The 16,994-nt window shown below is 46.6% G+C and overlaps 2 protein-coding genes across 2 annotated transcripts in view; both read left to right on the plus strand.

Moving 5' to 3' along the window:
• Window positions 1-16,994, plus strand: part of LOC311241685 (meprin A subunit alpha-like) — a gene marked incomplete at both ends in the record, with an annotated part of 73,668 nt that overhangs the window by 14,185 nt on the left and 42,489 nt on the right. Inside the window, 4 exons of the mRNA XM_084330562.1 lie at window positions 7,080-7,155; window positions 8,066-8,183; window positions 9,067-9,242; window positions 9,513-9,734. Of these exons, the coding sequence (XP_084186688.1) occupies window positions 7,080-7,155; window positions 8,066-8,183; window positions 9,067-9,242; window positions 9,513-9,734 (592 nt within the window). The remainder of the gene's footprint in view (window positions 1-7,079; window positions 7,156-8,065; window positions 8,184-9,066; window positions 9,243-9,512; window positions 9,735-16,994) is intronic.
• On the plus strand, window positions 11,134-12,660 carry LOC311241602 (E3 ubiquitin-protein ligase arih1-like; the record flags this gene model as incomplete). Its single annotated transcript, XM_084330480.1, has 1 exon — window positions 11,134-12,660. The coding sequence occupies one exon, from the start codon at window positions 11,134-11,136 to the stop codon at window positions 12,658-12,660; it is 1,527 nt and encodes a 508-aa protein (XP_084186606.1).

A 16,994-nucleotide genomic window follows, 5' to 3' on the forward strand; every position in this document is an offset into this window, starting at 1 on the left:
GGGTGAAGTCGGGTACCATAGGCGTGCCAATGTATGACGCTGACTGTGGATACATCGGCGAGCGTTGGGGGAGAGGCCTCCTAGGCGAGTCTCCTCCCGCTCCTTGGTATGGGCTGGTACCGGCAGTGTACCATGGCCCGCTTGTCCAGGTGCTGTTCCTCGGTGCGGGTCGTGCGTCGTGCTCACCCGTGTATAGAGGCGAGCGCTATATTATGTGCGCGGGGTACCTTTAAGTGCTTCAGTAGGATGGCGTATTTATGGCGTTCATCCAATACATCCACCAACATGGTCTCCAGACACATGCGGATTTCTGTATACTGGGCCCGGTTCTCTTGGGTGAAGTCGGGTACCATAGGCGTGCCAATGTATGACGCTGACTGTGGATACATCGGCGAGCGTTGGGGGAGAGGCCTCCTAGGCGAGTCTCCTCCCGCTCCTTGGTATGGGCTGGTACCGGCAGTGTACCATGGCCCGCTTGTCCAGGTGCTGTTCCTCGGTGCGGGTCGTGCGTCGTGCTCACCCGTGTATAGAGTCGGGGGTCTGTAGCGCAGCTCCGCGGGAGTATAGCCTGGGCTGTACCGGACCTCCTGGTCCGGTAGAGTACTGTGCTGTCGTCGGGCGCGGTTCTCCTCCTCTTCCTCTTCGTCTTCAGTTAGGTCATCCAGTGCTTGTAGTCTCTGGTTTAGCCTCTCCACAGGATATGCTGCTCCTTCCCGGTTGCTAGGTCTCGCTTGGACCGGTGGGGGGAGGTGGTCTGTGGGGGGTATAGACCTCGTCTGTTGGTCAAGTTCAGGGTTGTTTACTCGGCTAGGGGATGCCGCCCTGGAGGTGTGTCTAGACGAGTTCCTGGAGCCTCTGGCGGAGGGAGAGGGTGTTGTCCGTCTGATCAGCTGTTCTATTAGTTGCGCTTGCTGTCTGTCGCGCTCTGCGTCCCGTAGAGCACCAGCAGCTGCTCGCTGGCTGTCTGCTCGGTCTCGGGCCACATTCTCTTCCATCTGAATGCGTCTTATTTCTAGACGTATATGCTCTTCTTCGCTCCGCTGCTGGATCTGCAGTCGGTCGCGTTCAGCAGCGGCGTTCAGGCTGATGAGGAAGGCCTGCTGTAGGGTCCTCTCTGCCTCGCTGGGAGAAGGCGGTTGTATAGGGGAGCCTTCCCTCGGGGTACTCCTTGCGGAGCCTTGGAGCTCTATCTCCACGGTGCTCTCCCCGTCTTCTTCCGTGCCGAGTTCTCTCTCGGTAGCGCTGTATTCCTCCCGGGACTCATCGGGACTACTTCTTCAGTACTGGCGGGGTGTGAAGTCATGTCTGGTTCCCACTGGTCCCCACCGTGAGCTTGGTCAGTTACATTAGAACCCGTAGGGGCTTCTATGGTCGGGGTAGTCTGGGCGTTGGGGTTAGACATACTTTTACTTTCTAGTTTTACCGCGTTTACTGTTAGTAGAAGACTAGGTTGTTGACTGACAGCGTAAGCCTCTAAGTACTGAGGGAGCCGTCGTTCGCGCTGCGGGTGTTGGTTAGGAGGATCGTTTCGTGGAGTGTTCATCATAGGCCATTTCAATATTAATAACACTATATTAATATTACACTAATTACCCATCCGGCTCGAAGGACCAATTGTAACTGAGGGGTACAATTCCCTGACTGTATTGTTAGATATGATACTTACTACCACTACCTCTTGTACTTTAGACTCTGGCCACCCAGTACTAGGCATAAATAATTATGGTAAACACTCCCACGTAGATGAAACGATCCAACACAAATGTACCAAGTCGAAAGTCTGCGTTTAATAATAATTAATACATAGCAAAAGGTATGTAGAGCAATCACTTAATTACATTTATGATTTGAAATAGGATGCACTTTTATGGCAAATGAGTATTCGTTGGTATATCAATAGAGAACGTCCAATCTCTGGTGGCGCAGGCGGTAAATATACAACCTGGAATATTTAAGGAATAATAGCAATGATACTTTAATGATTATAGAACTGAATACACTAGGGGGGAATTCCGGTCGCTTGTAAGACAACTGGAGAAGGGGGGGGGGGGGTAGAGTCTGGCTGTATCCGTCTGGCTGAGGGTATCCTGGGAGAACCCACGGTTGTGCGGCTCGGTGCCTCAGCGATCCTCGATCCACAGATGAAAGCAGTTGGACTCTCTGTGGGCCGGCTTCCTCCGGTCCACGATGGAGAGACGTGAAGCGACCTCGTCGTGTAGAGCGTCTCCTCACCTGTCGTCCTCTCCGGGGGGGGGGTTTCCAACACACGGCAGTGTTGGTCTTTATCCATAGAATAATCACTGTATACAAAGCATAATCCGTGCCTGGGAAGGCGGGCTGTCGTCGGTAGAATAATCCGGTATGCAGGTCCACTCGCTCGTCGGCTCTGGGGCTCCTCGGGTGCAGCCTCACATGGGGTCGGCCACCCTGGATAAGCAGCCAGTTCTACCCGAAACGATGGGGGGTACTGACTACGATAGTATTCTCACCGCACGAAGCACTACATATGAATAGACTATTATTAGCTTAATAGACTACGTCCAACTCTACGATATAGTGCCAAATATGACTATTCAAATATTAATATACACGATGTCTCAATACCGATGGTAGGCCGAACTTGGCCTTACTCCCACACGTGGCGTCGCGGGGAGGCTTTACGTCTGTCACTCTATTGGAGGGTAAGAAACTGGACTAAAAAGGAAGTCCTACTTTAGTAGCGCAGTATATATACGCACTATGAACAAATAGTACCATTAGTGGTGCGGTAGCCAGATTCCTACGCGGAACTAGGACTTGTTCGTACATGTTGAGCGGTACGTTTGAACTGGGTCTGGGGGGTATGGCAGCCTGGCACCAAGGTCTCGACCAATAGTAGAATGGAGACTATTATGGGATGTTCAGTAGGCTAGAATGGATATTCAATGCATATTGTACAAGGAATATACAAGGGATATCAGGGAATATTAGAGAATATACAAATACAATTAAATATATATATATAAATAAATATATATATTCGGTTTAATCTGGCCCTTCACAACAACTAGTATGATATTTAAACACTGTTATACCATCAAGACTCAACAGAATACTGTAGTACTAGTATGATATTTAAATACTGTTATACCATCAAGACTCAACAGAATACACTAGTATGATATTTAAATACTGTTATACCATCAAGACTCAACAGAATACTGTAGCACTATTATGATATTTAAACACTGTTATACCATCAAGACTCTGTAGAATACTGTAGCACTATTATGATATTTAAACACTGTTATACCATCAAGACTCTGTAGAATACTATAGCACTATTATGATATTTAAACACTGTTATACCATCAAGACTCAACAGAATACTGTAGCACTAGTATGATATTTAAACACTGTTATACCATCAATACTCAACAGAATACACTAGTATGATATTTAAACACTGTTATACCATCAAGACTCAACAGAATACTGTAGTACTAGTATGATATTTAAATACTGTTATACCATCAAGACTCAACAGAATACTGTAGTACTAGTATGATATTTAAACACTGTTATACCATCAAGTCTCAACAGAATACTGTAGTACTAGTATGATATTTAAATATTGTTATACCATCAAGACTCAACAGAATACTGTAGTACTAGTATGATATTTAAATACTGTTATACCATCAAGACTCAACAGAATACTGTAGTACTAGTATGATATTTAAATACTGTTATACCATCAAGACTCAACAGAATACTGTAGTACTAGTATGATATTTAAATACTGTTATACCATCAAGACTCAGAATACTGTCGTACCCGAGACAGAGCACTCAGCCAGTGGCCACTCCCCTCAGACGCAAAGTTCTGTCGTTTTTCACACAGCGAGGAAAATAATACAGTCGGGCAATCTAACAATAATTAACGTATTTACAAGTGTGTCAGTGTAATGGTGAAGTCAAGCGCTTTGAGCAGGATAAACTTATAAACGTATATATGTTACAGTATATAAAAATACCGTTTTACTTTTGTGCAGTAACTGAAGCTGCCACACCCCCCCCTTCCAACGTGCCTGATTGTTATGCATTTTACTCTGCCAATTGGCGACCCAATAAAAACTGGTCCGGCAAAACGCTGAATAGTAGATCCAAGTCTGACAAAAAAAAAGAAAATCAACAGCCTTTTTTTTATAATTTTTTTTAAGTCCGCAATTTTTATTTTGTTTCACAATGGGTCATGACAAACCAATTACATAATCCAACATATGTGTAACGAACTAACATATTCCAGTTGACTGTATCTTTTTTGGAGGATTCGTTCAAAGGCTATTCATACTTCCATTTGTCTATCTATGGCGGACTCATTCAAAAAAAGTAATTCGTTTGTGGGAGGTATCTGGGGTCACGTGGAGTGTGTTATACGAAATAACGGCTAACTTGACTGTTTCAGCCAATCAGAATCAAGATATTTGCATGCCATTGTATAATGAATGTTAAACCAGAGCTAGAAGTAGAAACTCATATTTGCTCGTATATGCTCCACGCGCATGCACACTATGAAGGCCCGCCCAACATTGCATGCGCAGTAGTGCACAGTACAGGCCCCCAACGCACAGTACAGGCCGCCAACGCACAGTACAGGCCCCTCCTATGTATGGAGCTGCGGCACTGCAGATTTATCCTACTCCATAGACCAGCAATGTCACTCACTCACTCACTCACTGGTAACCACTATGCCCCTAGTGGTGGCTTACATGCATGGCACTTTCACTCCTGTTGTAGAGAATCTGTCCCGATTCTTTGCATCCAGGATAACTGCATGTCCTGCAGTTTAATACTTTTATGCTTTATTATACATTTAGTCTTAGTCAGGTCTTACCAGTTCTACTGGGACTATGTCCCTCAGGGAGCACTTGATGGCCTGGTCGTCTTAGTCAGGTCATCTACAATCTAAACCCCTGACCCCCACTATTATTATTTTTTTTTTCTTTTTTTTTTATAAATGGAAATGTATGGTTGAAACATGCACACGTTCAAACGCACACACACTAATAAGCATTGGAGGCTTTTAACCAGGGCCGGACTGGGGAAATCATTCAGGCCAGGAAATATAGTGCAAAATATAGCCCCAGTCAGGCCACTTTTTAAGCAGGGGGTCTGGGGTCCCCCACCAGGAAATTTCTTGTTACAAAGACTTAATTTTTGGCATCACAAATTATTGTTAAAAAAACAGGCTAGCATATGTATGATTAGCAACAACACTGATTTTGATGGATTTTCAGTTTTTTTGTAATGTCAGATTGAAAATAATACAATCTTTAATTCAACTTCAGCCTTGATCATAACACCACATATTCATTTTATAATTCTAACCCTTTAAATGCCAGTGTGTGTGATGGCATATATTTGCAATATATCAAATGCAAAGTAGATTTTTCTGGGGGGGATTATTACAGGCTAGCATGTGTCAATGATTAGCAACAACAGTTTTTTGTCAGGGTCCCGCCTCCACCAATCACATGCGGCTCCCTTTGTGTGTGTGTGAGAGCAAGAGAGAGAGAGAGAGATAGTTCTCCAACTTGTGTGAGTTGCAGTGATCTCCTGGTTGTTCCCCACCTAGGTTATCTAACTATTGCGCTGCTGCAACTAGAAACACTGGCCTGGCCTGCTTCTAAGTTCAGTGGCCTGACTGCATAAAAAAAATTTAAAAAAAAATTGAATATCTTTTTATTTATTTTTATCATCTGGCATCAAATTGTTAAGGGGATGCAGATCTGAGAAAGACTTTCGTCTTGTTTACATCAGGGTCCCCCATTTTCAATTCATCATATGAAGAGCTCCAATATACATTCACCACACTTTATATGGACTAATAGCTTTTCACAATGATCTAATAATAATAATCATCTCTCACTCAAATTACATTTTCTTTGAATTCTTATTTAAAGGTAGAATATGTAATACTGTCAAACAGCTGTAGGTAAAGAGGCCGCTCTTGGTACTGCACTTTGTTTACATTTTGTTTTAGTTTTGTTTGTGTGGGTTGGAGTTGAGTGGGGATAGGGGTTACTATTTCATTGTGTATCTCCAACAGCTTGGGGGAATAGCTTGGGGGAGAGAGAGGGTCTCACACACACCAGGGAGCTGCCCAGTTACAACGACAGCTCCCACTGGAGCATTTAAAGGTTAAATGCCTTGCTCAAGGACCCAGTTGCTGAGGGAAGAGAGTGTGACTCACTTGCCATCATGCAGAAAAAGATTACCTTTGTGTGGATCTATATACCGTTAGCCTCATACGATAATTGCCTAAGTAATTTTTTGTCAAAATTGAGATTTCTGCCTAACTGTAATCCCCTCACACTGCTGCATCGCCCTGGATGTCCTCAGCCAATCAGAGCGGTTGTTACGTTAAAAAATCCCCATCTGGGCGGTTAGGTGGCCGAGCGGAGATTGCGTTCGTCACCAACCCCGGAGCTGTGAGCTGGATTCGCCTGTTCGAATCCAGCTCACAGCTCCGGGGTTGTCACCAGCTTGGCTGGCCGTCTGCACTAATACAATTGGCTGTATTAGAGGGTGGGAGAAGCTGGCGGGGTGGGTCCGGGTTGTTGTAAACAGCGACTCCTACAGTTCGGTCGGGGCGCCTGCTAAGCGCGGATAGGACTTGAGGGGGATAGTGTGGTCCTCCCACACGCTACGCCCTCTCGATGAGAATCCGCGCTGCCAGGTGAAAGGAAGCGGTGATTGGCTGGACGTGTGTCGGAGGAAGCACGTGGTAGCCTCCACTCTCCCAGATGATCTGACTGTGGGGGGTAAGTGCGCAGCGACCAGGAAGGGACTGGGAATTGGCATACGACTAACATTGGGATGGGAGAAAATCGGAGGAAAATGGAGGGGGAAAAAGATAAAAAAATAAATAAAATAAAAGAAATCCCCATCTGCCTAACTCACTCGTGTGACTTGTGCATTTTAACGTTACATACACAGACGGTGATCGCATGACTTAGGCAAGTTGACCTGTTGATCGTCTAAAAAACAAGAACCAACTTCAAAATCTTAATATTTTATCTGCTTTGGTTTCTTCAGCCAGGGAAGAATGGCCTGGTGGATAAAGCCTACAGATGGAACTTCCCCATTCCTTACATTCTGGCAGACAGCCTTGGTAAATATGTCTGTTGCCTTCTTTCTTACCATAGTTGGAATAATGTGTACCATGTACATGGGATGAGCACATAATGGGCAATTACACTATCAGAATCAGAATCAGAATCAGAAAGGTCGGTAGCACCCTGTTATAATACATTTATAAGGTATTTATAAAGTGCTACCGAATGGTCTTTATTTGCCAAGTAGTGTTCACATACAAGGAATTTGCTTTGGTCGTTTTCGGTGCGACATTAGCGGACAGATATTAACAGACAGATAATACAGTAAAGAGGTGGAGTAAGATTAAACTAAATATGATGTGATTATGATTATGATTATGTCTCCCCATGTTCCACTGAATAGACAGCTGGTATAAAGACAACAAGATCTCACATACAAGGACAATATGCTAAACAACAGAGAATATAGACTATATATATACAGTACATATCCCTCTCTCCATATACATTTAGTATTACTACAACTCCATCATTGTAAACAGCGTTACACATCATGTCAACTGGAATTAGTTTGGACCCAACTGGAACTTTAGGTTAGGTAGGTCAGGGGTTCCCAAACTGTTTTATACCATGACCCCATTTTATTTAGGATTTCTGTTGGTGACCCCACACTTAATGTATCTCGTGATTTCAATGTGGAATTAAGGAATATCAAAATAAAAGCACACGTTGTTGAACTTGATCATGCATATTTATTAGAATATTTAATTACAGCACTATGTTATCAATACACATTTATAAAACGAGGCATATTTAGTCAAAATATGTTGCCAGAACATAAAAATTATTATAAAAATGTTTTTACTTGCCAATGTGCGACCCCACTGTCACCAACCCATGACCCCACTTTGGATCGCGAGCCGTAGTTTGAGAACCGCTGGGTTAGGTTAATGTCCTTTTCTTCAGACTTGAATGCCAAAGGTGTGATACTCCAGGCCTTTGAGATGTATCGCCTCAAGTCCTGTGTGGATTTCAAACCCCACGAGGGAGAGAAGACCTTCATCAAGTTTGAAAAGCTGGAAGGGTAATATTGTTGTTCTTGTAAAATAATATCCATCCTGACCCTATGCTGCATTGTGTCTCATTGGTTGATTGATTGATTGATTGATTGATTGATTGATTGATTGATTGATTGATTGATTGATTGATTGATTGATTGATTGATTGACTGACCCTTTCAGGAACCTCTTAACATGCACCCAGAAAAACGGCAATTTCTTTTACTTGAACTTGAGGACTGCATACTTTTTTTGCAAAGCTTATCTTTATACTTTATGCGTATAGTACGCCTGGTAACATTCTGAAGTTGCTAATGCAAAAAAGGAAAATCACTTTTAGTGCTAATGAAATAGAGTAACATAGGGCTGAACTTAAGTTGAACTTGAACTTGTGTACTCAAACTTTCAACTTTCAACTTTCACCTAGATCCCTTATTCGCACCCCTGAGGTGGGGTATCATTGGAAAGCTATGATTTCCGCAATCGGCGGATGATTGACAGTTCTAGAGCGTTGAGAGTCCGGGGTGGTAATCTGATGGTGCGCGTAAAAGTCGCACGCCTGACCTATCGTCATGTAACTCGAGAACCAAGGCACGGATCTGGTTGAGTGAGGTGACGTTCGAACGGCAACAAATAGAGCTTTAATTCTGTAATTTATATGTTTGGCGAGAAATGCAGCCTGGAGCTGCTAGACGCTTGCAAAATGCTGTGACTTTCGTCTGTTCCGCCGGTGGGCACGACGGCCCATATATGCATGTTAAGAGTTGTTTTTCAGAATGTTTTTCTCATAATCTTAATGCTTTCAATGACGATCACTTGTGAGATCATACTCCCAAAATGGTTAATCTATTGATTAATGTCATATCGTCAGAGCCCTGTATGACCTTATCTCTGGCACATTTTACACAGCTGTTGGTCTATGGTGGGCGACTTGGGGACGGGGCAGCAGCTGTCTCTGGGTGAGGACTGTGACTACAAGGGAACCGTCATGCACGAGCTGCTCCACGCCCTGGGCTTCTACCATGAGCAGTCTCGCACAGACAGAGACGACTATATTGACATTTGGTGGGACCATATTATCCCTGGTGAGATAGTAGACCTCCCCATCTCTCTCTCTCTCTCTCTCTCTCTCTCTCTCTCTCTCTCTCTCTCTCTCTCTCTCTCTCTCTCGCTCTCTCTCTCTCTCTCTCTCTCTCTCTCTGCTGTCCAGGTCATTTGAAAACACATTCCTCCCCCTGAATCAGGTCTATCCCGTAAAAAAATGAACATGCCACTAATGCAGGACAGATCAGAATAGAATCGACTCCATCGCTACACTAACTCATTCTACATTATTCTGTTTATATTCTTGACAGGCATGGAGGACAACTTTGATAAATACGGTACAGATTTCATCGCCGACCTGAACACGCCCTACGACTATGAATCTATCATGCACTACGGTCCCTACTTTTTCAACAGCGACCCCAACAAACCCACCATGACGGCTAAGGACCCTGAGCTGACCAAGTACATGGGCCAATACAACGACTTCAGTAGCCTGGACCGCTACAGACTGAATAAGATGTACAACTGCAGTGAGTAACCTCCTCTAATAAGATGTACAACAGCAGAGTAACCTCCTCAAATAAGATGTATAACAGCAGAGTAACCTCCTCTAATAAGATGTATAACAGCAGAGAGTAACCTCCTCTAATAAGATGTATAACAGCAGAGTAACCTCCTCAAATAAGATGTACAACTGCAGTCATTAACCTCCTCAAATAAGATGTACAACAGCAGAGTAACCTACTCTAATAAGATGTACAACTGCAGTCAGTAACCTCCTCAAATAAGATGTACAACAGCAGAGAGTAACCTCCTCTAATAAGATGTACAACTGCAGTCAGTAACCTCCTCAAATAAGATGTACATATGTGAATAGAGTAGATATATGAAGTAAGCATATTATGTGAATAGAATAGAAGTACTTAACCCAGCAATGAAACCGCGTAGACGGACCAGTTGACAAGACCACGGACAGACGACGGTAAGTAGCTGATCCATGGCCTCGGTGGTGCATGTAGAGCAGTCACTGCAATCTTGGCCAAGACCCTGAGGCATCCATCACCTTAGTCAGCACTAGGAGACAGGCACTCAGAGAGATGGGGGAGGAAGGCGGGGAGGGGAAGGGGGGGGAGGAGTTAGAGAGTTCCCATGTTTGTGGTGCTGCACAAAAGCAGACATGGGGGAAAATAGACATCCTAACTAAACTAGACAGATTAATCTAAAGGTCAGTCCCCGACCAGGTGATATCAGGGTAGGTTGAAGGAGAGAGAGAAAAGATGGGTCTTAAGCAGGGATTTAAAAGCTTAATGAATGTTTAATACTGATTGGATTTAGATAAAGTTAAAAACATTCTAGAACCACAGTATGACGTCATGATAGAAAGTTATGGAACCTTTGTGATGTCACTGTATGATGTCATAACCGAACATTCTAGAACATTTGGGTCTCTATAAGCAGAAAGGCAGTTTTGCATCTTCGACCGGACTGAACAGGACTGAACGGATGGACTCAACAATGGACTAAGCCAGGAGCCAGCAAGTGGATTTAGGGCTTTCACATTACAAAGGAATTTGCATGTGTCGAGTCGGTGGTAATTTTGGAGACTGGGAAAATACAGTTTTCTTACCTTGTAGTAGTACTTGTATCTTGTAGTAGTACTTGTATCTTGTAGTAGTATTTGTAGTAGTGAGGCTAGCAGCACGGATCTCTCCTAGATGACCAAACTAGCAACAAGCTATAGCTACAGCAGCTACCACACTGCGTTATGTTGTGCATGTGCTGGGGGGCCACGGAAACAACTCTGTAGAGAAACATCTCGTCTCTCATTTCAGTGCAGCGTCTCGACGAGCGGAGCTTCGAATCATCATCACCAGGTGTCGCCTGTGGCTTTGACGTTTGACTGATCATAATACATCGCAATAACAAGCGATGGACTTGGACGAAGGTTACAACTATGAATTTGAAGACAGCGCCGATCCAGACGAGGATCTCGACGACGACGTGGAGATGGTCGACCCGGTGCTGGCCGTGGAGGTGGAGAGCGGAGGCGGAGGAGGAGGCGGCGGCGGCCCCGGGCAGGAGGAGGAGGACTACCGCTTCGAGGTGCTGACCGCCGAGCAGATCCTCCAGCATATGGTGGAGTGTATCCGGGAGGTCAACGAGGTCATCCAGAACCCTGCTACTATCACGAGAATACTCCTTAGTCACTTCAACTGGGACAAAGAGAAACTGATGGAAAGGTATTTCGATGGGAACCTTGATAAATTGTTCTCTGAATGCCACGTCGTCAATCCAAGCAAGAAAATGAGGACGCGACCGGTGAACACCCGGTCTTCAGCTCAGGACATGCCCTGTCAGATCTGCTATCTGAACTACCCAAACTCGTACTTCACTGGGTTGGAGTGTGGACACAAGTTCTGCATGCAGTGCTGGGGGGACTACCTTACTACCAAAATCATCGAGGAGGGCATGGGACAGACAATATCCTGTCCCGCCCACAACTGTGATATATTGGTGGATGACAACACAGTAATGCGGCTGATAACCGATTCAAAAGTGAAGTTGAAGTACCAACACTTGATTACAAATAGTTTCGTAGAGTGCAACCGACTGTTGAAATGGTGTCCCGCGCCTGAGTGCCATCACGTTGTCAAAGTCCAGTATCCCGATGCCAAGCCTGTGAGATGTAAATGTGGACGCCAGTCCTGCTTCAATTGTGGAGAGAACTGGCATGATCCTGTCAAGTGTAAGTGGCTGAGGAAATGGATCAAGAAATGTGACAACGATAGTGGGACATCCAACTGGATCGCCGCAAATACAAGGGAGTGTCCCAAATGCCATGTAAACATCGAGAAGGATGGAGGCTGCAACCATATGGTGTGTCGGAACCAGAACTGCAAAGCTGAGTTCTGCTGGGTCTGCCTGGGGAGCTGTGTCCACGGCTACACCTGCAACCGTTACGATGCGGATGATGCCAAGGCTGCCAGAGGCGCCCAAGAGCGTTCCCGCGCCGCCCTGCACAGGTACCTGTTCTACTGCAACCGCTACACAAACCACATGCAGAGCCTGCGCCTCGAGCACAAGCTGTACGCGCAGGCGAAGCGGAAGATGGAGGAGATGCACAACATGCACAACATGTCGTGGATCGAGGTGCAGTTCCTGAAGGAGGCCGTGGACGTGCTCTGCCAGTGCCGCTCCGCCCTCATGTTCACCTACGTCTTCGCCTTCTACCTCAAGAAGAACAACCAGTCCATTATGTTTGAGATCAATCAGGCGGACTTGGAGAACGCCACGGAGGTGTTGTCTGGATATCTGGAGCGTGACATCTCACGGGACTCCCTGCAGGACATCAAGCAGAAAGTAAAAGACAAGTACATTTACTGTGAGAGCCGGCGACGGGTGCTACTGCAACACGTGCACGAGGGCTACGAGAAGGACCTCTGGGAGTACATTTGAAGATTAAAAGGACAGACTTTTTATGACTCTCTTTATCGCTGATGCAATGCAAATGGGGCAGCACTGGTTTCAGCCATAGTTATGGAATGTCCCGATTTGGCCCCCCTCCTTCGGTTTTTTTTCCCCCTCTTTGTTTTCTGGAGATTTAAAATAAATTATATAAAAATGAAAAGATAGAATATTTAAAAAAGGAAGAAAAAAAGATAGTTTGTATCATTTTTGAGTGTGAGGATATGATCCTCCTCCTGCCCCTCCTCCTGCCCTCTCTCAGTTTGTCACTTTTATAACATCTCCCCTTTACTGCCCCCCCCCCATGTTAAATTTTCCAGAGAATTTCCTTGTTTATTTTGTTCCAGGTTTCTGTGTTAGCCAGGAGTTTGCAGCACAGTGCTCCATCTTCAAGCCACATCTGCTGAGTGTGTTGAAATCTTTTCTTTTAGTTTTTTCATGTTGAGTTTCAGATTGTAGAGTTGCAACAGTTCAGTGGGTGTATAAAAAAAATGGCAGTCTTAATATAAGTAGTATTTTCAAACTCTGAATATGTACCCATATCTAAATCAGAAATTTGACTTTGACTGATTTTAATATCCACACTGGCTTCTGCAATCAGTGTGTGCATTGGTGTGTTGTTTAACTACTATCACCGACATCTAAGAAGGGAGATCCCCCCTTGAATGGCCCTTCTAAGGTTTCTCTCCTCCACACTGCCTGTGGAGCATTTTTCCCTATTGTTAGGTTTTAGTGAGTTTTTCCTTACCTTCGCGTGGGGTATGTCTGGGAGTGTTTGCATTCTTTCATTTATTTGCATTTATTTTAAATTTGTTGGACCTTATGGTGTTCTTGTTCTGTTCTTGACTTATTGTTATGTTTCTTTTTGACTTGTTTAAAGAAGACGTGTCCGGCCCATGGGACATTAACGTGTGTTGTCGGGCCTTACAAATAAATTTGATTTATGATTTGATTTGATTTGTTGTCGTTCTCAGTAGCAGTCACAGTGGACTACAATAGCAGTCGTCTTCTCACTCCTTCGCACACAGACCGACATATCTGTTGCAAGGAGGCCGGAAGCCGTTGAATAGAGTAGCAGTCGTCTTCTCACTGGTCGTGGATTTTGACGTCTCCAGGAATGCGTTAATGTCAAACCACGACAGGTTCCCCGTTAGCACAGCTCCTCCTGTTAGCTCCGCCACTATAGATGGCCAGACGTCCCCAGTTGGTACAGCTCTACCCGTTAGCTCCGCTCATACAGCTAACCAGACGTCCACAGCTAACATAGCTCCGCCGGTTAGCTTAGTGTCAAGAGCTAACCAGCCACTCCCAGCTAACCTAGCTCCGCCCGTTAGCTTCATGCCATTAGCTAACCAGCCACTCCCAGCTAACCTAGCTCCGCCCGTTAGCTTCGTGCCAATTGCTGACCGGCTGTTCCCCGTTAGCACAGCTCCTCCTGTTAGCTCCGCCACTATAGATGGCCAGACGTCCCCAGTTGGTACAGCTCTACCCGTTAGCTCCGCTCATACAGCTAACCAGACGTCCACAGCTAACATAGCTCCGCCGGTTAGCTTAGTGTCAAGAGCTAACCAGCCACTCCCAGCTAACCTAGCTCCGCCCGTTAGCTCCGTTTCAATAGCTAACCGGCCGTTTCAAGCTAGCACAGTCTCCACTGCCAGACTAGGCTCCAGGTTCAGGGTGAGCCTAGTATCTGAGAGAGACCAGATGTCTCCAGCTAGCACAGTCTCCACTGCCAGACTAGGCTCCAGGTTCAGGGTGAGCCTAGTACCGGAGACGGACCAGATGTCCCAAGCTAGCCAGGCATCCCCAGCTAACATAGCTCCGCCCGTTAGCCCCCTCCCAATAGCTAACCGGCCGTCCCCAGTTAGCACAGCCCCGCCTGTTAGCCCCGCTACAGTAGCTAACCAGACGCCCACTGCCAACCTAGGCTCCAGGTTCAGGGTGAGCCTGGTAGCGGAGACAGACCAGATGTCTCCAGCTAGCACAGTCTCCACTGCCAGACTAGGCTCCAGGTTCAGGGTGAGCCTAGTACCTGAGACGGACCAGATGTCCCAAGCTAGCCAGGCATTTTCAGCTAGCACAGTTCCCACAGTGAGTCCAGGGCCCACAGTTAGCCTAGCCCCCGAGGCTAGAATGGCTAGTAAGGCCTCCACAGCTGGTCCAGCTTCCACGCCCAGTCCAGCCTCAGCTCTGGGTCCTGGCTCCTCATCCCCGGATCCTACACCACGCCTCGCCGCCGGGACCGATCCGGTCTCCACGCCCTGCCCGGCCTCTCCACCTGGTCCGGCTGCCGTGCCGGCTCCCGGCTCTTCGACGGATCCTGGCTCCCCGTCTGGTCCAGCTCTGCGCCGTGATCGGCATCCTGGTCCTCGCCGTGGTCTCCGCCGGGGTCTTCGCCGTGGTCTTCGCCGGGGCCTGCGTGGGATCCTGCTCCGGGGGTCGTCGCCGCCGCACCTCCATTCCGGCTCTCCGGAACCGGTCCCTAGTCCGGCGGCTGGAGGGCCTCTCGTCCGGGATCCGGCTCCAGGGTCCAGCTCCCCTTCCCGGGCTTCTACACCTGTACCCACCCCCCCTCGTCGGGCCTCGCTTCCCAGGTCCAGCCCTCCTCGTCGGGCCTCGGTTCTCAGGTTCTGCCCCCCTCCCCGGGTCTCGGTGCCCATCCCCACCCCCCCTCGTCGGACCTCTGTTTCCAGGTCCAGTCCTCCTCCCCGGGCCTCTGTTCCCATCCCCACCCCCCCTCTCCGGGCATCTGCGCCCGTTTTCTACCCCCCTGGCTGCTATGCCCCTCCTGGGTTTTTTGTTCAGCATCCTGGTCCCTCGTCTTCGGGTCCTCTCCCTGGGTCCGCTCTGGGGTTCCGGCTTCCTCCCTCACCTGCTTATGGACGTTGTTTTCGGGTGTCTGGAAGCCACCCGTTGAGGGGGGGGTACTGTCAGGATCCTAGGCCCGGTCCTGGCTGGACTGGGCAGGATGGTAACACTGGGCAGTATCCTCCACCTAACTTTGGGCAATGCCCTCTATCTGACATTGGCCCTCGGCCTGACATTGGCGCCCTACCACCCTCTAGTGGTGACAAACAATCGGTGCGCTCCAGTACACTGGACATCCTGACTACTGTGTTAACTATAATTAATAGTTTGATTAATGTGGTGTCATGGTGTGTACTGTCATTGTCTTTCCCTTCCCTGGTGTGATGTCATGCACTGTTTTGGGTTGTTAGGAGTTGCTTTTGTGTTTAGTTGTGTTTAGTTGTTCTTTGCTTATTGTCTAGGTGTTGTTGTGATTCTGTGTTGGCCAGGTGTTCTTAATTGTTAATTAGTCGGGGTATTTAGGTGTCTGTCTGTCTCCCCTTCGTTGTGGCGACATTCCTCCAGTTACCCCCTGTTCCTCCACGTCGTGTCACACCGTTCTCCCTCTAGTAAGTCTTAGTGTTTGTTGTTTTGTATTGTGAAGTTTGTTATTTAGTTTCTGTATTTTCCTTGTATTGCACTGGATTCTACAGTAAACATCATTCTCCAAGCTTCACTCCTCGCCTCTGCCTCCTCCATTCCTTCCCTTTCTGTATTATTGCATTCTACCTAACCCCACCGTGACAGACAGGCACTCAGAGAGATGGGGGAGGAAGGCGGGGAGGGGAAGGGGGGGGAGGAGTTAGAGAGTTCCCATGTTTGTGGTGCTGCGCAAAAGCAGACATGGGGGAAAATAGACATCCTAACTAAACTAGACAGATTAATCTAAAGGTCAGTCCCCGACCAGGTGATATCAGGGTAGGTTGAAGGAGAGAGAGAAAAGATGGGTCTTAAGCAGGGATTTAAAAGCTTAATGAATGTTTAATACTGATTGGATTTAGATAAAGTTAAAAACATTCTAGAACCACAGTATGACGTCATGATAGAAAGTTATGGAACCTTTGTGATGTCACTGTATGATGTCATAACCGAACATTCTAGAACATTTGGGTCTCTATAAGCAGAAAGGCAGTTTTGCATCTTCGACCGGACTGAACAGGACTGAACGGATGGACTCAACAATGGACTGAAGCCAGGAGCCAGCAAGTGGATTTAGGGCTTTCACATTACGAAGGAATTTGCATGTGTCGAGTCGGTGGTAATTTTGGAGACTGGGAAAATACAGTTTTCTTACCTTGTAGTAGTACTTGTATCTTGTAGTAGTACTTGTATCTTGTAGTAGTATTTGTAGTAGTGAGGCTAGCAGCACGGATCTCTCCTAGATGACCAAACTAGCAACAAGCTATAGCTACAGCAGCTACCACACTGCGTTATGTTGTGCATGTGCTGGGGGGCCACGGAAACAACTCTGTAGAGAA

This window comes from Notolepis coatsorum (assembly GCF_963971535.1).
Source record: "Notolepis coatsorum genome assembly, chromosome: 15".
NCBI lineage: Eukaryota > Metazoa > Chordata > Actinopteri > Aulopiformes > Paralepididae > Notolepis > Notolepis coatsorum.